At 29.4% G+C, this 27716-nt stretch overlaps 2 protein-coding genes across 2 annotated transcripts; both read right to left on the bottom strand.

Annotated features, from left to right (window-relative positions):
• Positions 1-331: 331 nt before the first annotated feature.
• Positions 332-5888, bottom strand: LOC101513229 (cullin-3A-like). The gene is made up of 2 exons (XM_004511158.4): positions 5313-5888; positions 332-2603 (listed from the first exon to the last, which is right to left on the bottom strand). Exons 1-2 carry the CDS (start codon positions 5471-5473, stop codon positions 566-568), a joined length of 2199 nt encoding a protein of 732 aa, XP_004511215.1. The 5' UTR covers positions 5474-5888; the 3' UTR covers positions 332-565.
• Positions 5889-25110: 19222 nt separating this feature from the next.
• Positions 25111-27234, bottom strand: LOC101513555 (delta(8)-fatty-acid desaturase 1-like). Its single transcript, XM_004511159.4, has one exon. It carries the CDS (start codon positions 26667-26669, stop codon positions 25320-25322), a length of 1350 nt encoding a protein of 449 aa, XP_004511216.1. The 5' UTR covers positions 26670-27234; the 3' UTR covers positions 25111-25319.
• Positions 27235-27716: the final 482 nt, after the last annotated feature.

The following is a 27716-nucleotide window of genomic DNA, read 5'->3' as shown; positions in this document are numbered from 1 at the left end:
TATTTTTACAGAAAAAAAAACTGTAACGACCCAAAATTCATTTTTTTTCTAAATCTAAACAATCAAATATTAGTCATGATCAATTCTATTCTACCTTATACCACCAATTCAGACATAGCTTCCCTTTTCTTTCTCCATCAAACTATATGGCGGATGTATGGATATTCATGAAACACTTTCTTAAAATAAACGTAATCCTATCTTGTAAAGACTAAAATAATGTCAATTATAACCTGTTTATTATATATATTTTGAGAGGCCTCAAAAGAAATTCCATAGAAAGAAAGAAAAACTTGCTTTGGAAAGAAGTGTATCAAGAAGGCAGTGTCTCTGAAAGCACAATTATCCCATCTTCATTGAAAAGAATTTCAACCAAATAAATAGGCCATCAATCTTTTGGAGAACAGGAACTTTAGTATGCCTCCCAGTTGAAAAGACATCCCAACAAATAAGAAAACAAATCAATATACATTGAAATCAATGGAGCTACTTATTTCACCTAGTTCATTATGATACAACACCTGCATCACTGTAATAATTGAAAACAAACAGGTTTTTACCAATTCTATGCAAGATACCGATACAATTTTCTGTCATTATCATCCCTCTCCAAAAAGTCTCGTTCAATTAGAGACTCGATCCGTTTCTTGACCTCTGTTGGATTTGCAAGGAAACGCGATTGCAACTGCTTTGTAACTTCAGCTATAAGATTGTTGTGATCAAGTTGCTTCCTAGATTTCATTATCCTCACTATCGACGCTTCAATCTGAGGCTTCCTGTCCTCCTCCACACGCTGCCGAGTTTCCTGTTTCTCAGGTTCAGATTCCTTTTGTGCAACTACAGTTCCTATTTTAACCTTGTATAGTTTACTACTGAACTTGTCATTAACGAAGAAAGCATCGTCCTCGCCAACGTCTTTACTCATCGGCTCCTTTCTAAGGACATTTCTTCCCTTAACTAAAGCCAATGATTGAAGACATCTCTTAAGATCCGAAGTAGGAATTTCAGTTGCTTGTTCAATCTCCTTGTAGCTAAGTTTATCAGCATTATTAAAAAGCATGAGGACACACATTTGGTAGGTAGATACATTTAACTCATGCTTCTGACCCTTCCCAAAGGTTGCTTTTAAGTCTGCAAAGCCCATGTTAGTTTGCCAGGACAATCTCCTGCCGGTATGTGTGCCGAGGTAATACGACCGAAACTTCTCACAAAGTGCAGATATTTCAGCTGGCAGGTTGCACGTAACACTAGACTGAGTCGGCCACGACCCTGTTGTAAGAACCTGGACAGTAAGCGTAGGACCGTCACCTAAGTCGGGATGGCTGGCGTAAAAGCCCTGCACGGTGTCCTGGGAGGTTTTCATGTCTGTAAACATTCCCTCTAATTTGGAAGTAAATTGATAACCACATTCAGTCTTGAGCTTAACTATGAGACTTCTCTCGGCATCATCGGAAACCGTTTTTCCAGACAATAGCCGCTTTGCCAGATGCTGTTTATAATACTTTTCGAAAACATCTTTTTCTTGCAAGTATCGGAATAGCATCATCACTTTGTCGAGCGTAACCTCTACATCATCCTCGTTGACCCCTTTCAGACCCTTACGGAGTTTATCATCTACAAATAGTGAGATGAACTCTGGAGAACGGGGATTCAAGTTAATGAAATATTCAAATGAGGAATTCAAAGCATTCTGGAAAGACTTGTCGTTGTTAAACGCTAGGTTTATAATCCTGTCGTATTTATCTTTCTCATCTAAGAGCCGCTGCACAAACTCGACTGGATCCTTCAACCTTTCGGGATCAGTAACAAGCTGTTTGCCAGACTCCCTTAAGTGTGAAGTCATCACTTCTCGTATTTTCAAGAGACCATCCGTAACACGGCGGAACAAGTTATACATCCGACCCAAATCCTCGTATTTATCATCGCAAAGCATGTTAACTAACCCTGAATTCTCCATATGGATTAATCTAAGCATGTGATTTTCAATCATCTCCTTCTCCACTACATTATTAATCTTCTTTTCAGTCTTTGGATCCAAATAATGGCTCACTCTATCCATTTCCTCATTCAGACGCCTCTCAGCTTTCTTAAGATAATCACCACAATCACAAGACTCGATGAATCTCTGGGATTCTACCTGGTAAAACTCAGCTGAAACTTGAAGAAATTGAGTCTCAAATTCTTGGCCATATACAGAAGGACCTAAATCTATTAGCATTTTTGTTATATTCCTCATTATCCCTCTATCAATAACTTCACCAGTGCGTTCACTGTCTACTAATTCCAGAAGCGTGTTCAGTAGCCGAGTCCTGATTTGGCTGGAATAAATGACGTTTTCTCTCCACAGGTTCAGCCCGAGCTCATGAACAGGAATCTTGTGGGTGCTTGGAATGTAAGTCCTGTCCATATACATCAGTATATCTCGGATCATTTGTAATGCCTTGTTATGATCGTTCCATTTCCTGTTTAGTTCTTCCAGAAACGATCCTCCTTGAGCGGCTTCAATAGATTGAGCTATATCTTTGAGATGTGCAGTCATGGTTGCAACCAACCCCGAGTACAGCCTCTCACCAAATTTGTGTAGCACCATATTGTACGCATTCCTAAATCAAAACATAAACAAAAGCGGGTAAATTGGAAACATAAGATCTATTTTTTCTAGTAGAAAACCTCACATATGAATATGTCCAAAAGGAAACTTCACATACCAAAATCATCCTATATGCCAAAAACAATTAAATAATTTAATTCAACTAAAAGCGGGTCAATCAAGGAGAGATAATAAAGGAAACTAGGCAGCAAACTTCAACATATTGAAAATCAGCAAACTTACAAATCTATTACTTGAAAATCATTTTAAATTAAAAGTACAACAACAACCACCAAGCTTTGTCACACTGATTGAATCAGCCACGTCGATCAATTGATATCCTTGGAATCTAAAAAAAACTATTCTTCAGTAAAACAATTTTTGAGCAATTTTTTAACTGGTTTTGTTGACAATATATTTAGAATTAACGTTGATTAATGTTTCACTTAGCTTAGATTCATTGTATAGAATTGGTGTGGATTCAATGCAACTTAAGAAATAGAGTCAGCTCCAATTATTGTTCTTGTAAATTGTATACAGAATTTATTAGCTAGAAATCTTGATGTGTATAAATATGACATCCTGCTGAGTGATCTAATCACTTTAGCATACTAAGAATCATTTCATCTTATACTTCTCTCAAACATCTCAAGTGGTTTCTCACTTTCTACAATGTACACTTCTCACGACGTCCTATAAAATGTTTTATCAAACTATTATATTTTATCCAATTTTCTTATCAGCACCTTTGTCGATCTTTTCACATGATCAAACTATCTCACTGAAGGGAGGGAACTGAAACCCTTACTTCAGGCCTCCACCCAACCCCTAATAAGCCTCCTATACTAAACAAAAATTGCACATGTAAGGCCTCTTCAATAACTGTAATAGTTTTAAAAAATTGTTTACCTGAATGAAGGTGTTTTATAAACTAAGCAATAACATAAATCTCACAAGCACAATAACTATAAAAAACGAAAGACAATTATTAGCCAAAAATGATACAATGATGGTAATTATAAAAAATAAAAAGACAATGACTCAGGTTATCGGGTAAATACAGGACAGTAACAAAAATTACTAAAAGTAATAACAATAAATATGTAAAATCAAGAAATGATGAAAAAGACATTTATTTTGCCCTCTACATGGCATCATATGAAGATAGAAAGATTGAAAGGACAAGAAAGAAAAGCTGCCTGCAAAACACAAGAAGTTGAACAAGCATGCAGTTCTTCTGTAAAGATACGCGATGAGGGGTTTGACAGATAACAAATGGGTTCTAACTGGCAATGGGACAGGATGAGTTTTTGCACACATGTTGACTATTTTTCTTCTCAAAGATGCTTGCCTGTTTTCCTCATTATAATTTATATCCTAGTAAGGTTCAGTTTCGATTAGCTTCTAGTTTTTGGGAGCTTTTCAATTAGAATAAGTTTATGGTTCTTTATTTATATAAAAAAAATGTCTTTATAAACTTGTGGATCCATATAGACAAGCTAAATGAGAGATCTTCTGAAAAGATTGAGATACAGAAGCTAATTTCAATTTATATGAGAAGCTATTGTTATAAAAACCGATCATCTTTTAATATTTCTTTTTCCAAAAGTGATTCTTGAGAAGTTTATGTATTGAAATGCAATACTATGTATTGAAAAGTTGCAGAAGTTGAGTTTTTAAGAAGTAAAAAGAGGAATTGAAAAAGAATATGATGAACCAAATTATAAGGGCAATAGAAGAACAGAGAAAGTTGATAAGAGGAAGCATACGAAACAAAGAAATGCATTAATGGCTATGTAGTACGAGTAATGCAACATCAACCGATTGAACAGCAGTTCATCTTTCTCAGGCATATTGCACCCAATACTTAAATGCTGCGCTATCATACCAATTCCGCATAGAGCAATGCTATTTGGTACAACAAATTTATTATACGAAACACAAAAATAACAACATTTAAATTTTTCAAAGGGAAAAACAACAAGAACGCTGCATTTGGTGACAAACACGAAAGTTATGGAAAGTGACATAGGATTAGTTCATATTGTTTTGTAAATAGCACTTTTGGTAAACACTAGCATTTTCCTTCTGCATAAATAAACTCAATAAATTATCTACTTCCATCATAGACTCAAACGAACATTCTATGTTTGCTCAATCAATGATGGATGCCACCCCAAAATTTTCTTCTTTTTAATAGCTAGATATTCACATAATAATAATAATAATAATAATATAATAATTATATTAGTATATATATTTTTCGGTTCGAATATTATCCTAAATCGGAAAGTGGGGCAGTGGCAGTAAGTCCATTTTCCACATACGATGCTGCAGGTTCGGAGTACTGGCCGGAATATATATTTCATGCATTGCTCACCTCCTCAATAAAATTAGTCAAGCTCCGCCACTGCGCTCATGCATAAACCATATAGATAATCTAACTACTAACCTAGAATACGGTAAAATCTACTTTCTTACTCAAATTTGAACAATCCAGAAATCTAAAATCCTATTAGCAGCACCCCTTTATCTACTCAAAAAGAAAAAACAATCAACAAAAATGAAAAATACAAATTCTTAATCCCCAAATGAACTCTAAATCTTATATAAAAAATAATTCAAGATAAGAAATCAATCAAGTTTTTCCAACAAACAAAACAAAGCTAAAATTGAATCATAATCATTCAAAAAAAAAAAAAGAAGAGAAAAATGAACGAACCTGTACAGCTCTTCAAAACTGAGACCACTAGCATTATGATTGTAAATCTCATGAATAGCATCTTCTAAAATCTTCCATGTCTTATCTGCATACTTCGGATCCATCACCACCCTATGCTTAAACGCCTCTATCTGAAAATTTCTCTTCTTTTGGTTACTCATTTTTTCCCTTTCAAACAAAATTCCAATCCCCACAAACCCTAAATCGCAACTTTCTTCAAATACACAATCCCAAAAAAATCTAAGGGTATGGAAAAACGCAAGATCGATTAGGTTGCAGCGGGAATTTAATTTTACATAAAAAATTGAGTTTCACTTTAATTTAATTTCATTTTTTTTTTATTTTGCTGCCGATAAAATTTTTCGATTTAGAAAACTTTGAATAAATGGGTTTTTGGGATTAAATGGTTTTTTTGTTTGTTTGTTTGGATTTCGTAAGAGAAGGTGATGATGATGAGGACGACGACACAATACTATGTTTCTTCGAGATTTGGTTTGAAGGGTTGAAACGGTGCGTTTCGTTGTGATGTTTTTTGCGTTTGGCAGTTAAAAATATTTTCAGCGCGTTTCTAACACATACGGGTTTGCACCGCAGGTCAACAAATAGTTGTTCGGCATTTGTTAAAAAAATTAGCTAACCAACTATTATCATGATTCTAATTCCAATCATCTACAGTTAATTAAGAAAATTGATGATTAGCAAATATCATTAATAGAATTTAAAGGACACATTATTAGCGTCGCACACTCAATAAAAATCTATCCATTTGTGCGAATTTTAATTTTATTTTATTGAGAAAAAAAAATATTGATGTTATGAATATAATTTAAGATTTTTATTATTTAAGTGGTTGATGTCATCTATTTGTTTAAGTTATATGATGCGACATGTTGACATGACATCTCATGTCATGTTTTAGTATCATGTGACACCAAGTTGTTATGTCAGCATTTAATGAATAATTGTTATTAGATAGAGATGAAAAATAAAACTAACATAATTATATGGATCAAAAACATAAATTACTTCAAAAAATTTAATTTTAGTTTCCAACTTCAGCAATACTCGATATGCAATTTTTCATCACCGAAAATAATATATCTTTGGTCTATATTTTTTTTCCTTGCTCTATTAAATATTATTCACAAAACATTATCTTATGATAAAACTTAGAGGTATATATTTTTTCATAGTTCTTCAATAATAATATCCCTAAATAAATTTAAAGTTTAAATATATTATTGGTCCTTATAATTATGCGATTTGTTGGTTTTAGTCCTTGTAAGATTTTTTTGTTTGATTTTGGTCCTTGCAAATTTTTTTTTCTATCATTGCTCTTTTTAGTTCCTATAGAATTGGTTTTTATTGGAATGAATTCATGCAATATATATATATATATATATATATATATATATATATATATATATATATATAATATTTGATTTTAGTCCCTCAATTATTAGTTATATAAAGAATTGCAGAGACGAACTTCAATAAAAAGATCAAGTTTGCAGGGACTAAAACAAAAAATCAAGGACAAAAAACAAAACAAAAATAAGTAGAAGAACAAAATTAAACAAAAAAATGATAACTTTTCTTTTTAGGGATCACAATTAATACAGGCTTAGTACGGTACTTGTCTTCTTACCTTATCGTATTATGGAGAAAAAATATACTCATATGCATTCCCCTTGCTTTCTATGAAGGATTTGAGAGGATATTTAATCATGTGCTAGAACTAACTTGACAAAAAAATACACTAAAGTCTCAATATAAAACCGCTCCACTTTGACTTTGTTGAGCATGACACACACAAAATACACCTTAAACATACTTAAGAAAAATGAAAACATAATACATCGACCAACACTTCTCATACAAAAGCTCACACGAAAAAATGTTCCTACTTCAACTTGATAGTATGCATGTGGTCAATATCAGATCTTTCTTTATTATCTTATCCCTCATGAGTATTGCAGCAAACAATAAAAGCACCTTATTACTCTCAAACCATTACATGTCATTATCCACCTGATCATATTTGTTGCACCTCTATGATCCACTTCCAAGTTAAGATTAAGAGGTACATGAAACCCCCTTGAAACACTCTAGTAGTAGCTGAACAAGCATTTAATGTCACTCAGGTTAAGACCAAGAGACCCTCAATCAACCACAATTACAATCTCGTATGTCACAAATTTTTACAAGATTCTAGTTTTGTTTCATTAGTTTTTCAATATCACAAGTGAACATGTAGTTCTCGAAACCTTAATCTCAACTGGTTATGCCTTAATTTCAATTGTCTTTTTGAGTTGTGTTAGTAAATGTAGTTATTTTTTGCACTTTGCTTAGGTATATTTAAGAACTTTTTGAATCATTCGTAGAAGTTAGGCAATGTATTATGGGGATTTTATTATTGATGAACTATGAATATATGTATATGTGTGTGTATTGACAATTAAAATAAAGTAAACAACTTAAATATAACTATATATAATTGGCTAAATACCACCTGTAGTCCCTTAACTTAATTTTAGTTAACGTTTTAGTCCTTTATCTTTTTTTTTTTCCGATTTGGTCCTTCATTTTAATTTTAAGTGACAATTTGATATTTTATGTTTTAAAATGTCAACAATATTATCCTTATTTTTTTGCAAAACTTCAAAAAATTCATAGAAACTTTCAACCAAAACTCATAAAACTAATTATCATCCTCAATATAATGTAATTTCATCAAATTCATAACTTAAATCTTTAAATAGACTCATATTTTCATCTCCAACAACATTAAATAAAAAATGACAAATATGAGTTTATTTGAAGATTTGAGTTACGAATTTGATTAAATTTGCTTTATATTACAAAATATAATTAATTTTATGGATTTTGTTTGAAAATTTTGATGAATTTTTTAATTTTTGTAAAAAAAATGATAACATTTTTGACTTTTTAAAACATAAAAGATCAATTTGTCACTTAAAACTAAAATAAAGGACCAAATCGGGAGAAAAAAAAAGATAAAGAACTAAAACGTTAACTGAAATTAAGTTAAGAGATCACAAATGGTATTTAGCCTATATAATTAAAGAGAAGAAAAAGAAAACATAGACCAAAAATCAAATATTTTACGGTGATGCAAAACTTCCATATGCAGCACTTGAAGTTGGAATTGAAATGAATGTTTTTTTGGGTAGTTTATAATTTTGGTCCCTTGATGATTTTTCATCATATGTATATTTTTCATTGTTTTTGGTCTTAATCATTAGTTAATTTAAGGAGTTATTTGATATATTTTTTTGATTCTAGTTCTTTGTGTTAGTAAAATGTTTATGTTCTTATTTCTTTGATTAAGTAGAGATTTTTTTGTAGTTTTATGTTGTTTCTTTGTTTTAGTGCAATGCTGAATTTTTGTGAGAAGTCAACATGATCTAGATGGAGTATTTCAGCCATATTGAGAGTTGTAGATGTCCAATTGGAGTCAAACCAAGTGCACATGAATGCTAAGATACATAGCTACAACTTTTATGAAGACACCGGAACCATATTCGGAATCGAAAGAGGCAAAACATGCAGTAAATGTTAGACAAAAGATGATGTGATCCTGAAGCGCAAAACTCGCGCCTGAAGCGCATTTCGGCCTTCCTAACTCAAATCAAGTGCACATGAATGCTAAGATCCATAGCTACAACTTTTATGAAGACATCAGAATTATATTCGGAATCGAAAGAGGCGAAACATGCAGTAAATGTCAGACAAAAGATGATGTGATCCTGAAGCGCAAAACTCGCGCCTAGGGCGCATTTCGGCCTTCCTAACTCTGTTCAATTGCACCTGAAGTGCAAATTCCGTGCCTGGGGCGCGTGGCGCGCTGATGAATGTATACAAACTCTTTTTCTCACTTTCTAGGGATCTTTTTGACTATTGAGAAGTTTAGAGACTTGTGCCCTAGCAGAGGAAATCAGAGACGACTGATTCTAACACCATTGTAGGAGTTTTATCGAGAATCATTCATGATTATTTCTTGTAATTCTTCTTTATTCTTTATTTTTTAGTAACTAGGATCAAATTAGAAACCAATGTTGAACTCGAAATGAAACTCATCCCTAACATTTATCTTATTATAAAAATTCAATTATATTACTCTTGTTAATTTTAAATATTATTTCAATCAATTCAGAAACTTTTTGTTCAATTTTAGTAATTAAATATAATTTGATAGTAAAATGAAATCCTTGAGTTCGACAATCGGTACTACTGTTTTATTATTACTTCCAACAATTAAGTACACTTGCTGAAATACTATCAAGTTTTTGGCGTTGTTATCGGGGATTGCCATATTACTATTAAGTTATAATTTATTTACTTAATTGAAATGTTTTACTCTGCAATAAACTTTTTGCCTTTTTTTATTTTTAATTTTTTTAAAAAAAACTTTTTTTCTTCTATTTTTATTTGTTGAGCTTGTTAATGTTGTGTGCTAGTGGTTTGTTTCTTCTTTGTTTGAGATAACTATCCGTTGTAAACCATGGAATTTGTAATGATGATATTCTACTATAATTATTGAAAGAGTATGGTACTTGTCTTATATGTGTTGAATTGCACTTAATTAAGGGACAAATCTTGAGAGATACATTTGTAAAATATCACCATCAGAGGCGGCCTATTAGGTGTGACTTTTGCGGAGAAGGACATATGAATGGAACTTGTTTTGATTACTATGTCCCACCACTAGAATATGAAGATTTATTGGTCATAGAAGCAGAATACGACGAGTGTTATATGGAAAAGATCAATTGGGAACAAATTCTACCTCCTAAAATTCTATCTTAAGAATCAGATGACAATGACTTTCACATCAAAGATGCTTTGGTTGAATTCATGAAGAATAACATGGTCTCAATTGAAAGATTTGTAAGTCAATGTGAGAGGTTATTTAAGCAAGTGATTGAGTTTTAGAAGATGGAGGATAAGTTGAAGATTGAAAATGACTTTATTGTGGTAGAAGAAGATAAGCAAGAGGAAAACACGAACAAGGAAAAAGAAAGGAAGAGATGGATGAAGTTTGAGATTCAATTTACGCTTTTTTCATCAATGTCCAATTGAAAAGGACGTGGAAGCAACATCATTTATTTCTCAAGTTCATGGAATTTCTACCAAACAAAAAGAAGAAGAAAGATGATGTGTTTTTTCTGTCAGATATGCCACCTTGACAATGATTGAGGTGTCAAGCTAATGACCATAAAGAAGCGTTTTGTGGGAGGCAACCCACAGGTAGATCTTGAAGCTTATGATGAATAATTTTTAACATCTTGAAGCTGATCTTACGCTATCTGTTTGAGATTTTGAAATTTAAATTATATTTCCTTGCTCATATCATTGCTCCATTCGACGAGTTTCACTAATGCATACATTGTTGATTACTCTTTGGTTGTGAAAGTCTCACTTTTCATTTTTAATAAATAAATAAATCTTGTTGTGATATGTTTGGCATAATTTTGATAGTTTATACTCTCTATTATTATCCTAGTTGTGAACTGTGGTACCTATATACTTTAATTCTTTGTTGTGTGATTATCTAGACATGTGTTATATCTTCAGAACTTGCACTTATTCTGACTTGCATCAGTTGTGATTTATGCATATACTGAGACAATTTTGTTTGGTTGTTTGAGTCTTTCTAACTACCCTATGCAAATTTTATCCTTTGTTAGCCTCTTTGAGTCTTGTCTTTTTCTTTCGGTTACTAGTCACATTACAAGGAAAAGACTTGACTTTAATTCAATCACCTTACTTGAAGTTAGGTAGGAAATATTTTCTCTCGTCTTGGTAAAGTTCTAAGTTTGGAGTTGCTCATGAGGTATCAACTTTTTAAGTTTAGGGTGGTGGTTCTCAAAAATAAAATAAAATAAAAAAGAAAAAATTCAGTTTGTGTACTTTGATAAGTAACATCTTCTTAGTTCTTTTGTCAATGTTTGAGAATCTCCACAATAAAAATGTGAAAAAAATAGAGTTAGAATAATTTTAAAATGTATACATAACTCCAAGTAGTAAAGTCTGCTATCCCAAAATGTCATACCCTTACCTAATCCCCATTACAACCTGAAAGTCCTCCAAAAGTGTATGTGTTTGTTGCATTGTGATTGTTGACAAAAAAAATTTTCAAGTCTATGGTATTGTGATGCATGTTCTAGGAGTTGAGTGATATATTCATAACCCATGCTAAACACTTGAAAGAAATTTTAGTGAGATTGTGCGAAGAGAGGGTTGAACTTGATGAATGAATGCTAAGTGTACAAATGATTTTTTTTTCTTTTCTTATGTAAGCAACCATGGAGCATGATTAATGTTATGTAGTAGCTGGAGCTTTGAGAGTTGAGTTTGATTTGATTTGAGAAGTTGAATTTAAGTTTGCTTTTAACTATACCAAATCTCGAATTAATTGTTGCTTGTGGACAAACAACAAATTAAGTTTGGGGTTGTGATGAGTCTTCATCATATGCATATTTTAGTTATTTTTAGTCATAATTATCTTTCATTATTAGTTAATGTGAGAAGTAAATTGATATATCTTCTTGATTCTAGTTCTTTGAGTTAATAAAATGTTTATATTCTTATTTCTTTAATTAAGTAGATATTTTTTGTAGTTTTGCGTTGTTTCTTTGTTTTAGTGCAGTGCTGAATTTTGGTGAGAAATCAACATGACCTATGTGGAGTATTTCAGCGATATGTGGAGTTTTTCAGCGATATATGGAATTGTATATATGCAATTAGAGTCAAACCAAGTGAAAATGAAAGATAAGATCCATAGCTACAACTTTTATGAAGACACAAAAACCAAATTTGGACTCAAAATAGGAGACAAATGCAGTAAATGTCAGACAACAGATGTTGTGCACCTAAAGCGCAAAACTCACGCCTGGGGCGCATTTCGGCCTTCCTAACTTTGTCGAATTGCGCCTTAAGTGCAAATTCCACGCCTAGGCCAAGTGACGGGCTAATGAATGTTTAAAACCGTTTTTTCTCACTTTCTATGGATCTTTTTGGCTATTGAGAAGTTCAGAGAATTGTGCCCTAACAGAGGAACTCATAGACGATTGTTTCTAACATCATTGGAGGAATTTTATCAACAACCATTCATGAATATTTCTTATAATTCTTCTTTAATATCTATCTTTTGCATCTTTGTCATGAGTAACTAAATTCTATTTGTTAGGGATGAGTAAAACAAGATGAAACTCTTATTTCTTATGATTTGGTTTCTAGTTATATGAATGAGGTCATTGAATTATTTTTCTCATCTCTGTACTTAATGCCTTTTATTGCTTGATCAACTTTAAAATATTCTACGATTCGTATTTTGAAACAGAAGTGGACTTTATGAATGCATGAGATGAGAAATTCATAATATTATAGTCTAGAGATAGATGCAGGTCGTGAAACCAATTAAATTAGTTGCAAAGGTAGTAGTTTAATAAGAGAATTCATGTATTGTAAGGCTTAATTATAATCTTTAATCCACTAAGGAATTAGGGGTTACGTTAAAATTAAAGGTTATGTCACTAAGACATTAGAGAAAGAATAATAAAGAGAATTTGGATATAATTCAATAAAGGAATTTAGTAACTATGATCAAATTAGAAACCAAGGTGAGACTTGAAGTGAAACTCATCCGTGACATTTTTCTTATTATAAAAATTCAATTATATTACTTTTTTTAATTTTAAATATTATTTCAATTAATTCAGAAACTTTTTGTTCAATTGTAGTAATTAAATATAATTTGATAGTAAAATACAATCATTGAGTTCGACACTCGGTACTACCATTTTATTATTACTTGCAACCATTCAGTACACTTGTTGAAACGTTATCATCTCTGTAATTTATAGTTTTTTATATTAGTTTGGTTTTTTTTCTCTCCCACATGGTATTCACCAATTGGATGCTAGTGTGGCAATTTAGTGTCATGTGGCACTAAAATATGATGTGGTATATCACGTTGTCTAATTTGATGAGTAGATGATATTAGAGACTAAAACAATAAGAATCTTAAATTCAAGGACATAATCTAAGGATTTTTTCAAATGACTAAATTTATCACTTAATTCCTTTACTTGCATACTCTCATCTCCCTGTCAACATCTTCACCATTATGATTTGTTTGTAATCCAAAGCAAGAAAGAGAGACTTAAAAAGAAAAAGTATGTGAAAATGGCGAGTGGAGGAGGGAATGGTGATATGTCAGTTGAATCCTTGGCAAATGTAATGGCTGTTGAGATCCTTAAAGGTAAAACTTACTCATGTTTGTTGAGGGAAAATTTCAATTTGATGTTTTACAGATAACAAATATCTTAAATTGCATTTTTAAGATTATGATCATTTTATAATCTTACACTGCTTTTGAGTGTTTTTAGATTGATAACATGAATTGATTTAAATCTAAGTTCTTACACACAAAAGAACAAAGGTCACTTAAAATAACATAGAAATAACATTTTGACTTATGTAGAAGAACATTCTCTTTGTTGGGTTTTCATGACAAAATATTATTTCATATGTTGAAGCAAGATTTGTCACCTTACATGTTTTAAGATAACCTAGTAATTGACAAGGAATAACTTTGAAGTTGAAGTCATTGCATTTAAGACATCTTGTTATGTCATGTCCGCATTTATTGAATAATTGTTATTAAGTAGAGATAACAAATAAAACTAACATAATTACATGGAACAAAAGCAAAATAATTATAAATTATAGAGACCAAAAGCATAAATTACCTCAAAATTTAATTTTAGTTTCCAACTTCACCAATACTCCATATGCAAATTTTTATCACTGAAAAATAATACATCTTTGGTCTATCTTTTTTTTTTCTTGCATTTTTTTATCTATATAAATATTATACTTAAGTCATTTTCTTTATTAAATTATCAATATTATTCACAAAACATTATCTTATGATAAAACTTAGAGGTATATATTTTTTCATATTTCTTCAATAATAATATCCCAAAATAAATTTAAAGTTTAAATATATGATATATTCTTGCAAATATTTTTTGTTTGTTTTCTATCCTTGTTCTTTTTAGTCCCTATAAAATTAGTTTTTATTGGAATGAGTTCCTGTAATATTATATATAATATTTGGTTTTAGTCCCTCAATTATTTGTTATATAAAGAAATGTTTTGTACCACGGCAACACCCTATCTCAATACCCCTCTATCCACTCCTATTGAGGATAATCAACGCCTATTCAAAAGGACAAAAATGGAAAGGGAAACATCCATGACCTACAAGGAAATCCCCAAAATATTTGTTATTCTTCATACTATCATTGTTAGACAAACACATCAGGACAAAAAGCAAGCCATTTTGAGGAACTGTATAGCTAACCAGCTTGCTCCAAAACTCGGTCTTGAGCCTCCCATGCTTTATCCTCCTATAACTTTTCCTAAAACACCATAGTCGTCCCTATCTCCATTATATGAGGGGTATTCCCCATCACAATCATTCTGATTTAGCTATTATTATTCTCCTATTCCTTTTTTTCCATGACAAAGGGGGATAAGTTATTTTAGATTTTAAGTAGATCAGAAGTCATTTTTGTATGATTACTTCTGTATTTTTTGTTTTTGAACCATATGTATGATCAAAACATTATTGTTATATTAATGAAAATTATAATTTGGTTTAAATGATTAGCACATATTGAGGGGGAGTTTTTAACTAAAAAGCTCTCCATAATTATTATTAGAATCAAAATTAAAATTTGAATTAACATGTTTGTCTTCATGAAAAAGAGAGAGATTGTTGAGACAAAATTCCAAATTAATGTTTTGATGATAATTAAACAAAGGTTAATTAAGACTTCTAATTATGATTCTAAGTGTTTTGGTATTTAACACGTGTATTTGAGTGTGTTAATCAAAGAATGTACCAAGCATTACAAAGCAGATAATGTTAAAATAAAGAAAGCTAATTCAGAGAAATGAAAAAGAAGAAGAATAGATATGAGCTTCAAGTGCAAAGAAATACATCATTCATTCAATCATACTCGAATCCTCTTGAGCTTTTCAATCATTTCTAAGTTGCAGTTATGTTCTTAGTTTAATATTAGAATCAGTTTCTATTGAGTTCTAAAATCTTGAATCTATTTGCAAACACGAGTTGAGCATACTTAGAGTCTGACAATCTCAAAATCATTACTTTGTAACTCAAGGCTATATTGTTGACATAGCTTAAGTAGTTTGTAAAAATCCTTTTATGTTTAAAAGGTAGTTTGTAAAAATCCTTTCTAAAAGAGTATAAGGTAACATGTGGAAATCCTTTCTAGGTATAAATGTAGTACTTTGTAACAGATCAAGATTGATCTGTAAAAGCTGTATGAAAACCAAGAACGATCTTGCTTTGAGCACTTAGTGGAAAATCTCACAATTGTGAGGACTAGACGTAATCCGTGTTGAGTGAACCATGATATATCTTTGTGTGATATCTCTTCCCTTATCTCTATTTACCTTTTATCTTCTAATTAGTTATTATATATATAAGTTAATATTGTTGTTTTTCACTAACCAAGAATGTTCTTCGATTGTAACTAAGATCAATCTTGAGTTAAACATTTTAGTTTTTAACATGAATTTTAAAAAGGGGCAATTATAATTCAAACATATCTTCCTTATAATTGACATTGTTACTTAAATTGGTATTAGAGCCAGTCTCTAAGGATTAACACCTAAAAAGTATTAAAGCAAAAGATTCCAGAAAAAAATGTCAAAAGCCAAATACATTGCTAAAGAAAGGTCATCAAATTGACTACCTTACTTTGATGGCTCATATTATTATTTTTGAAAAAACAAGATGCAGATGTTTCTAAAGTCACACGACACATGTATATATGTGGCGCATCATTATAGATGGAGATTTCATATTAATAGCTGAACAACACTTAAAATAAAGGCACATAGAACTACAGTGCAGTAGCTAATGTGTATAAATTAGTCAAGAAAAAGTGAATACATTCAATTATGATGTGTTGTGCTTAAGTTATTTGTTAGGCACCATAATGTTCTACCTAGAAAAGTATAGCTCCGAATTGGTGGCTTCATTTCAAATACTTTATTTTCACTTTCTTTCCGTTCTCTCTAATTTCTGAAAGGGGAAGTGTCAATAGATGTAATAAAACCATTTTTGTGTTGTTGTATCTAAAAGTTCTATTGGGATAGTTGGTTGCTTGGTTCATGGACGGTCCCAAAATCTTCGTGACCAAGTGGTAAGAAGATCGTTTTCCTTAATAACATGTAAGCCAACACATTGTCGATGCTTAAAGCACAAAGTGTTCTTGCAAGTTGGATTTTTCTAAGAGATGTGATAACATCATCCGCACATCTTCACCCAATAATTTTAGTTTGCGGTATTTCTTTTATGAATAATAGTATAGCCTCTGAGCAAATGGTCAAGACTCAAGAGTTCGGTTTTTGCTGCTCACAGTGAGATATCCTCTGATGGTAGTGGGAACTGCAGATAGGAATCTTATTGTCTTCAACTTGCAGAATCCTCAGGTGATATTTTATTCTAAAATAAATTTTCATAATTTTGTTGCTTGTAGCTTTGTAAGCAGTAGGTTGGTGTTCTAATGTGAACTATGAGTTTTATGCTTTAAAGACAAAGTTTCAACTATTAATTCTTTTCAGGATCCACTTGGGTTAACGGGTGCTTATAATTTTTTCAACATCATGTGAAATCTGCTTTTTCTCTATGCAAGTGTAATTTGTAGTTTATACTTTTCCAAATATCGTCAGTGGCAATCCCTTGATTTTCTCAACTATTTTCACTAGCATATATGAATTGCACAATGTTAATTACTGGAGTTTGATCCAGATCATTTGAACTTTACTTAGTAGTATAATAGTGTAAGGTAACACGTGGAAATCCTTTCTTGGTAGAAAGGTAGTACTTTGTAATAGATCAAGATTGATCTGTAAAAGCTGCATGAAAACGAGGAACGATCTAGCTTTGAGCACTTAGTGTAAAATCTCACAATTGTGAAGATTGGACGTAACCCGTGTTGGGTGAACCAGGATATATCTTTGTGTGATATCTCTTCTCTTATCTCTATTTACTTGTTATATTCTAATCAGTTTTTATATAGATAAGTTAATATTGATGTTTTTAACTAACCAAGAATGTTCTTCATTTGTAACCAAGATCAATCTCGAGTTAAACATCGTGAGACGTCACGTACACTCAGTAATAAGAAGAAAACACGCATTCCCTAAGAAAATAGTCGATTGATGCAAGGTTAAGGTGAATTTTGTAGGCCACGACGCATATGCCAATTGGATGAGCTTTTGTCTATAAATACTTCAAGTAATTTTCATTTTAATACACACAATCAATCAAACAAGTCTATTTTCGATTATTTTATCAATTTACCTTTTTGTTTATTTTACTTATGCATTTTTAGCTTTGATAACTCACATAAAACCCAACATCATACTTAACACTCTTTAAGGAGTTAAGGCACAACTAAGGGACATAATTTCTTGTCTAGTATAATCGTTTTAAGCAAAATGGAATCTAAATATTAATTTTGAAAACAACATGAAATGTCTAAACAACATGAACTAAAAGGAGTATTCAAAAAGTAAGTATTGAGCATTTTTCGACGCTTGATATCTCGTCACACAAAGTTAAGAATCCTCATTCAGAATGCCTCGACTAATACCAAGTTCACCTTCGTTGGCAAGTGCAACCAATCATTCAACCATCTCCAAGCAAAGATTAATACATTCAATAGAACAACTTTGATATCAACTTAATATATACTACAAATTCTACATTAAATGTTGTGCAATTAAAAAACTTAGAAACAAATAATTTACATGCCTTACCAAAATACTAATATAGGATGATTTATAGGTGATTTGGTATGATTCACGTTTTCTAAATCATTTTTTCTCTTCTATTTTTTAAATAAGTGATTCTTATATGTATTTAATTTTTTCTATGTTTTTCGTCATCATAGTGTAACGTTTTTGTTTTTCATCTTAGTGCAATATTGTTTTGGTTTCCCGACTTGTTGTGGTGTTTGTTTTGTTTAGATTGACAAATCAACTTCGATCCAATGCAGATTCAATAAATGATTTTGGTGTTGTAAACGTTACAACTCAAAAGGCATGAATATTTCACACACTTCAATTTTATCATATTTTTAGGTTTTGTAGGCAATTCTTTATTTTATGCTATTAACTTGAAGAGTGTAAGTTTGTTCTCATATTCATCCTTTCAATTTTAACGACTTTGAATTGTATCATTCGTGATCGAGGAAATTTCTACCAATTTAAATGTATAAATACAGTTTTATAGTTAAAAAAATACATTTGCCTATAAGACAAAAATAATGAATAGTATATTCTACTACTTTGGTTTTTATATATAAAATCTCGTTGACTAATTCACAAGAATTAACAAAGTTATTTGTAGTATTAAATGTATTGACAATTTGAATTATTTTACTTGTTTACCCTTAATAGATAATTAATTTATTATGTTTTTATTGTAATATTTATTATAGATTGCAGAAAAAGATGTAACATAATTATGAGTAGGTTAGCAAGAAATAATTAATGTAGTTGAAAAATTGAAAGATGTCTTATACAAAAAAACAAGAAAAAAAAATATTAAGGGAGTCTTATATTTAAGAAAAAGAATTAGTACTACCTCCAATTCCTTTTATAAAGAACAATTGGATTATAATTTGGAATACAAAATTTTATGGATCTGTTCCATATTATGGAGTAGATAAATCCACTTTTATTAATTAAATTATAACTTAAATGTCTCTTATAAAAAATATTATAAAGAATTAAATACTAAATGTGTTTGCTATGAATCTAGACTCAACAACGGTCTAATTTTTGTTTTTACAAAGGAAAAATAGGTTATTTGTTATTAATATTAAAATCCCACTATGATACGATATACGACAAATGAAGATCGGTTTAAATCTTGAGGCTTGTTCTAACTCTGGTGAGTCCCATAACCTAACTAATATAAACTCTTTTTAATAAGAAAAGAAGTATTCAATATACGATTAAGCATCATAAAATTATTTCTAAAATATCACTACTTCTATTATTAAATATATGACATTTTTGCAAAATATTGATTTTGAATTTTTAATTGTATTAATTATTTCTTTATTAATATATCTCTAATTATTTTATAAATTTATCTGTAATTAACAATAAATATTATAATAGAAATTAAAAAAAAATAAATATCAATCATTTCTCTCTCTTAAATAGTAAACTTGTAAAATTAATATTAATTGATAACATATTTAATATTATTATCTTATTGTGATTTGTTGAATATGGTCATGTGTTAACCAAATAAATTAAAATAATCAATTACAAAAATTTAGAATTTCTTTTGACAGGGCTTAAATTAGAATTTATTTACCGGAAAAGAGAAGTTATAGCATTCAATTCCACGATGTACTTCCCCAAAAATAAAAAATTCCATACTGTAGCGCCATAAAAAAATCTTTATGCATCTGAAAATAAAAATAGCTATATATATAATTAATAGTTTATTGCTTAAAAAAATATTAATAATTTATCGGTAATATAATAAGAGACACATTTAAACATTTTATACGTAATAAAAAAAAGATGAATAGAATAATAAGAGAAATATATATTTTTACTAAATTACTCTTGTCAAGTATTAATGTATTAATTATTACCATAAATACAATGTGGATGATGTTGACTTGAAAGTAATACAAATAATATTAATTAAATGCTAAAATTAAAAAAAATTAATATTATATTAAAATTAAATGTGTGATTCATTTTAGGGCAATTATTTTTACAAATAGACCACTCATTTGGAGACAAAGAAAATAATATTAGTTATAATAAGCAACATATAAAATGAAATATAATATTTAAAAAATTTACAATAATAATAATAATATAATTGAATACTATAATCAAATATTTTCTATCTTAGATGCATTTTCATTTTTAATGCTATTAGACATTTCTATTAAAGTAAATATATCGGATATTCTTTAACTTTATATTGTACCGATAAAAATGAAATTTTTTATAGGTTATATTGCAAAGCATTATCATATGTTTATGAAATTCTTTATAGGTTATATTGCAAAGCATTATCATATGTTTGAATTGGATTTGAATCTTTTACTACAAACTTTTCTAGCGCATTTCTACAACTCTCTGTCTCACTTAATTTTTTTTCTCTCATTCATATTTTTTATTTTGATTTGACATTCTCTCTCCCTTAATAACCAAAACAAGGAATCCAATTTAAATTTGAATTAGTTGTGAAAATTAGATTGTTAAATATTATTATACTTTTTATTGATCTTGTAATCAATTTTTTAAAATTACGGCTTATTTGATCGTATTTTATTTTTTACTTTTTAAAAATTATTTATAAATTTTAGAAAATTGCTTTTGAAAAGAAAATTTAAAAAAAAAATATGTTCGACAACTTCAATTTTTAAAACATTTTTTTACTAGAGAGTTAAAAAAATTAAAAAATTAAAAATAAAATACAATTTATCTATTTTGCTTTTCTAATTTTAAAAATTATAATATTAAAAATAGTTTTACAAAACAGTTTTTTTAAAAAGTAATCTAAACAAATTTTTTAATTTTTTAATTTTAAAATACTAAAATAGAGTTTTGGGATGTGAATCAAACAAGCCTTTTGTTTTAACCCTTTGATTTTTAAAAAAAATGAGTCCATTAATTTAGATATCAATTAGAATATAAATAAAGTCTTATAAAAAATTATTTCAACCTAAATTTTAATTTGGATCTTTTTTAAATAATTTATACTTAAATGAATTCGTTAACAAGTTGAATTGTATAAAAGAATTATTTGTATGTAAAAAATTGCATAGAGATGATTAAGTATTTGTACAAATATAAATTATTAGGTTGAATATAATGTTCCAATTTTAAATTTAAAACTTTACAATTGTACATAAATTTCTGATAGTAATTATACAATCTTATTTATAAATAAAAATAAAATAGTAATTATACAATCTTATTTATAAATAAAAATAAAATAAAATTACGGAAGGATAATGATTTGATTTATGGAAAGATCATATTGACCTTTCATCCTTGTAATATAATATAACATATTATAAATACATTATCATAATATCACTGCAATATTTTTTTAGTGAATATTATTCAAAGCATTTCATTATTTCTTTTAGTGCAGTTTTTAATGTTCGTTTTAAGCAGTTTTATTTTCAGTTTTTTTTTTATTTGAACTAAAAACTAACAAAATATATTATCATTAATAAAATAAAAAATCAAATTTTAAGAGTTTAATTATTTATTATACATTAATAGTGTAAAAAGTTTTACATTGTCAACTAATCACAATTATTCACAGTTGTGATTTTGATATATTTATGATAAAAATTAAAAAAAAAAATTAAAATCCAACAATTGAAATTGATTGACCATGTAAAAAAAATTATAATTTTTTTTATTGATATTATAATTTTTATAGCATTTTCTTATATTGATAAGATATTATTATCTTCTATTTCTTACAAAACAAATTACATAATGGATGTTTATTATATTTTCAAATTTTCAGCGTGTAGTCCGTAGAACGGTTACACTTTTGGAGTTTAATGTGATTTAATTGTTAAATGTAAAAAGTTTTCTTCTATTGTTTTAATAACCGCGTTACTCAGCCAGTCACTCTTATTATTTTGATGTAAGCAAAGGTACCAATTGCATTTTTTTTTTGTGGCACTCTTTGATGGCCTAATAAATAATAAAGATTAAATAAGTTTTTTTTTTTTTTGCATTTATCAAATTTTGAAATATTTTTAATTGTGGCAAAAAATCATATATTTTAATTCTACAAACTTATTATTATTTTGCATTGATATATTTTGCATTGATACATCATATTCTTGAATGATACACAATAATGAAACACGAGAGTAGATCTTAATTTAAGAAATGAATTTTTCACAAAAATAATTTATTTGATAATGGATGTGTTTTAGATTTTTTTTTATGAAAAAATCTATTTTTTTAAATTAAAAATCATTTTTTATTGTTAAAAAAAAAAAATAGTTTCTCACGTTCGCTCTTTGCGATAGATGAGAAATAAATGTACTACAAATTTAAAAATACAGAACTTAACTTACTGATAAAATGGTGTAATTATCCTACCTTTTTGAAAAATACAAAATTGTCCTCCATCAGTTTTTATTATAATTTTCTCTCTATTGCATCATTTTCACATAGTGATAATTTTTCTCCTTCCGTGAGATTTTAACATAGGTTTTCATAAGTAAGTTTTCTTTTCTTTTTCAATTTTTTTACGTTATATTTTTGTTATTTCTATATCTTTTATTTGAATTATTTTATTTTTATATTATTCATACCTTGAGATGATTTTTTTTTGCTTTTGTATATTTATTTATTACTTTTTGATTAAGGTACATTAATAAATCTTAAAATTTATCTAAGAAATGATTGATAATTAGAAAAGTCAGATCTTTTATAAAAAATTTATAGTTTAAAAAAATTATTTTTATAAAATTGTATGCAAACATATTAAAATTTGTTTTTATGATACTAAACAAATTGAAATTAAAAAATTATTTTTAAACAAATATTTATAAAATAATTACAAACTTTTTTAAACTAAAAATCAATTTTAGTTAAGTTCAACCAAATGCACCAAATAAGATGTTCATTTATTTGATACTTGAGTTTAAAAATCCATTTTGGTTTCGGAGGAATAAATTCTTGAGGGTAGTGCGTCTAATACGTGTTCATGTTTGTGAGTTGACAGTGACGATACATGAAGTGTTTGTGATGATGGTAGCTTGTGGAATTGGTGTGACTTGCAATAAGGACAAATATTTTACAACATATACAAATACTAATTCTCATCCAACGGAAAAAGACGCATCAACATTGCACTAATCAATGTCTGGGCGTCGTGGAAATTTAATTTCTAGCAAGTTAAAGATAAGTTTTGAAACCCTAGATTTTGAATTTGGATACGATTGATGGGAATAATTTCGTCCAAAATTTAACTTTAAAAATAGGTTGAAGAATTCCATCTTTGTCTTTTTCAACTTTTTCTCAATACTTTCACGGTGTGCTATCTAATGAATTTTACATTTTCTAATATATGCATATGATGATTCTCTTTTCGGTTGAATGAGGAAATTTGTTAGAAGCGGAGTCTTAAAGAATACTATAAAGATAGTGATATAAAAGATGCTATAAAACTTAATTTAATCGATAAAATGTTGATATTATTTGATTGAAATATATATTAGATTGTGATTCGAATATATATCGTTGTATATAAATTTTTTTATTATTTTTTCTTTAAATTAACAAATAAAAAATAATAGACCTTAGTAATTAAAAGAATTAATGTATTTTTGAAAGTGAAATTTTAAAAGTGTATTTTTGAACAAGGCCAACTAAAATAAATAAATAAATAAAATTTTGTACTACACTACTACTACTTAATAAAAAATATATTACATTTACCTATTTTCAATAGTCTTAAAATTGATAAATTAGTTGACTTTATTATCAATGGAATAACTATATTACAGAAAACTGATTAAATAAATTCAATAAATGATAATAAATTCTAAAATATCTTAAAAATAATTTTTAATAAGAATTTAATAATTTTATTAAAACAATATTATAGACTTGAAAATCCGCATCTTAAAATTCTTGTTATGCTTCTATATTTATTAAACTTTTGAATAACTTAAAATTGGTGTTTTTTTAGGAATGTGTAGATCAAAATTCATGTTGTACGGCAAAGTATTTCCAAACAAAGGAAAAGAGAATACAACCCAATTTTAGGGCCCAAAATAGGGTCCACATTTCAAAGAAAATGAGTTGCTAAGAATGCCATAAAAAATGGTGAGACAAATTAAACATGCAAGTAAGAGCTGGAATGCCAACTTGGCAAATCAAAGTTATGCAACCGACACCTTTAAATTTGTTTTATCATCATATCATGTTCTCAATAGTTAGATCCCAATTCCCAAGGGATACAAATTTGTGTTCAACTAATATTAAACATAATTTCATTAATTAAGAAGGCTTCATCATAAAAATATTATTAATTATTGTAATCTACTTGCAATTGTCAAATTCAATTTCATTAATTAAGAAGGCTTCATTGTCAGAAGACAAGACAGATGGTGACTCATTCATTAGCCACAAGTACAATAAGGGCTGAATAACCTACTTGTTAACATTATACAAAGACCTTTTCTTTCTTCCTCTCTAAGTCATTGAAAGGATATTCTCATCTCATAATTTGGACATATGCTTATAAATAGAGACAAATTCTACAATAGACAATATCTTAATAAATGATATACTGTGGACCAGAGGTTCAAGATCATCTGAAACTACATCTGAAAAATATAACTGTTTGAAAAATATACTGGCTATATATATCCAACAATTGAAATCTTATCAAAACTCATTGTTACTTGTTAATATACATGTAATCTAATAGGAAAAGGAAAGGATTAATTTTAATTCAAGCTTGAAGAAAAAGGAAAATATTTTGGCAAATAACTGAAAAAATACACAGTAGTATGGAATTTCAATTGGTTTTTGACCCCTCTTGGTACAAGGAATTCTTCTATTTTAATTAAGATGAAACATGATTCTTGTCTATATGTGTCCTTGAATCACTACCATAAAAAAAGAAGAGAGGTAATTAAAAATGCAAATATAACCTGAATATTTTTTTGTTCAAGATGTTATAGAACACATAACCTGTGTTCATATCATCAACCAATTATTACAAACATACCTAATAAAAAAAAAAAAAAAGAAATTGAATCCAATCCATACAATAACATATATTTCATAATAATAGAAAAACTGGATGATGTTCTTCTCTTAACTCAAAATCCAGATGCTAAATCAACCATGAGTATTGAAAGCTTCCCACAACAAGTTCTGTGCAGAAGGGTCTACCATGTCCCTAGCTTGAAGTGCAGCAGTCCTAAGTGTCTTAAGAGTCCAAAGATTTGCCTCAACAAATGACAAACTTCTATAAGGCAAATTATGCTTCTTGCACAAGTCGATCACCAACGGCGAAACCTTCCTCAATTGAGCCCTAGGTAGCCTTGGGAACAAATGATGCTCAAGCTGAAACTGCAAACCACCAAAGAACCAATCCATCCAAGTTGAACAAGAGATATCCAATGTTCCACTTGTTTGCTTCTCAAACCAATCATTTCCCTTTGGTGGACCGACATACACGTTCGCGGCGAAATGGTTGAGACAGAATTGAAGATGTTGGATTGAACAAACAACAAAACAGGCAAGAACAAACATGAGCCTTTCTGACCAGTTAGGTAGGCATGACAATAGAAGAGGGAACCATGTCCAGAACACAAGGATTCCCATTATGTTGTAAAGTCTGTCGGGGACATTTCGCTTAGGTGAAAACAAGAGCAAAAATGTCTGAAGATATAAGTTAAGCCTTGCAAAGCATAACACAGGGTAAAAAGTAATGTGCTGGTAACTGATAAGAAACCTTGACAAAGGATCAAAGGTTAATTGCCTGTCATAGAAATAGGATTTAATCGAACCGAATAATCGCGATGAGACAGCGAAAACAGGTATGTGCTGCAAATCAGGATCATAGTCAAGACTATTGCAGGCAATATGATGAGCATTATGAGTCCATTTCCACCAAGCTATACTTATACCAGTCAAACAATTTCCACAAATGATTTGTGCTAATTTGTTATAACTGCGACTCGACATAACCTCATAGTGACCGGAATCATGACCAACATAAGTACTTTGCATCCAAAGCAAACCCAACAACATACCAGAACCCAAATGAGCCAAAACACTTGAGCAACCAACAACACCATAAACAACAATAGCAAACATAATAGCAACAGATGTTAATGTGAACAAAGTAACATGTTCTTTCTTTTCAAACAAACCCAATTTCACAAACTCAGAAACAAGTCTCCTATAATCTTTAGAAACCTCAGAGACCTTGAAATCACTAAGGTAATAGCCAGTGAAAAATTTGTCAAGATATTTCCATGCTGTACCAGGATGATATGCTATGAATGCATCAGTTACATCCTGGCCAGCAAGATTCAACAAAGGAATTTCTCCACCAGGGTGTTCTTTAGCCCAATCTGAAACATTATAAACCTTACCCTGAATTGAGATCCATAGATCTCCTTTTTTGTCATGCTTCTTAAGTTCCTCAGATGTTATAAACTTCTTCTTCTCAACCTCCATAGTGAAAATACAAAAACCAACCGCAACAACAGCAACAACAAAAAAAAAAAACAAAATCAACCCAAATGAGTAAAAAGCAGAAAAAAGTATGAAACTCACAAAAGGGTATCTGAATCTGTAATTTGAATGAGATCCTGCAACAATGTAAACAAAATAGTGAAAACCAAGGAAACCCTATAAATGGTTGTTAAAAAAGACAACCTGAAAGGGTCCTTGGAAAACGCTTTGTTTAACAAAGATCTAATGACCCTTTTGTAGTAGATTTTGAATGGAAGAAAATGGAAGACTTATAAAGCACGTTGAGACGAAAAAAAAAGTTACGATAATTAGGCTTTGTTATTCTTCCAACAACTAAAACACGCTGTTATACAGCGGCAATTTCGTGGATACAACGAATTAAATTTGGGGTTGAAAAATTAGGGTATTGGGTTACAGGTTAATAAGAATGGGGATGCAATGCAGGGTGTTAAAGCTTTATATAATTAGGATAGAATCAAAAAAGGGAACAAGATATTTTTAGTGTGAGTGTGAGAGCGCGTTAAGTTGTGTTGATGACGCTGCTTCCCATGTGGTGCGTGGAGGGACTCATTGCTGTCTCCGTTTTCAATTTTATTATTCTTACTTTATAATAATTTGTATTAACGGTTAGTTTCAATTTGAATTCATTACATTCTCAAACCGACACATGTAAACTTCTTTTATTTGCCTTCAAACACATCCGAGGTTACCGTCGTCCACTTTTACACCTGGTCCCTTCTTTATTGTCATTATTAATCATAAACAATTTAATGTATATGCATTTTAGTGTAATTTTTTTTTTTATTACAATTACTAGATTCATAGATATTTTATGACTTATTGTGATCTATTGTTAGTGTAAAATTTTTTTACTTTAATAATATATAATAATTAAACTATAAAAATAATATCATATGTAGAGATCGAAAAAAATTAATAAGGGAATATTTTAAGAAGGATTAAAATAATTGTAATATATGTGAAAAAAAAACATATTTAATTCAAATTTTAATTTGGTAAACAATCAAT

This window comes from Cicer arietinum, chromosome 7 (assembly GCF_000331145.2).
Source record: "Cicer arietinum cultivar CDC Frontier isolate Library 1 chromosome 7, Cicar.CDCFrontier_v2.0, whole genome shotgun sequence".
Lineage (NCBI taxonomy): Eukaryota > Viridiplantae > Streptophyta > Magnoliopsida > Fabales > Fabaceae > Cicer > Cicer arietinum.
The sequence above is the reverse complement of the archived record's forward strand: the minus strand, read 5'-3'. Positions and strand labels throughout refer to the sequence as shown.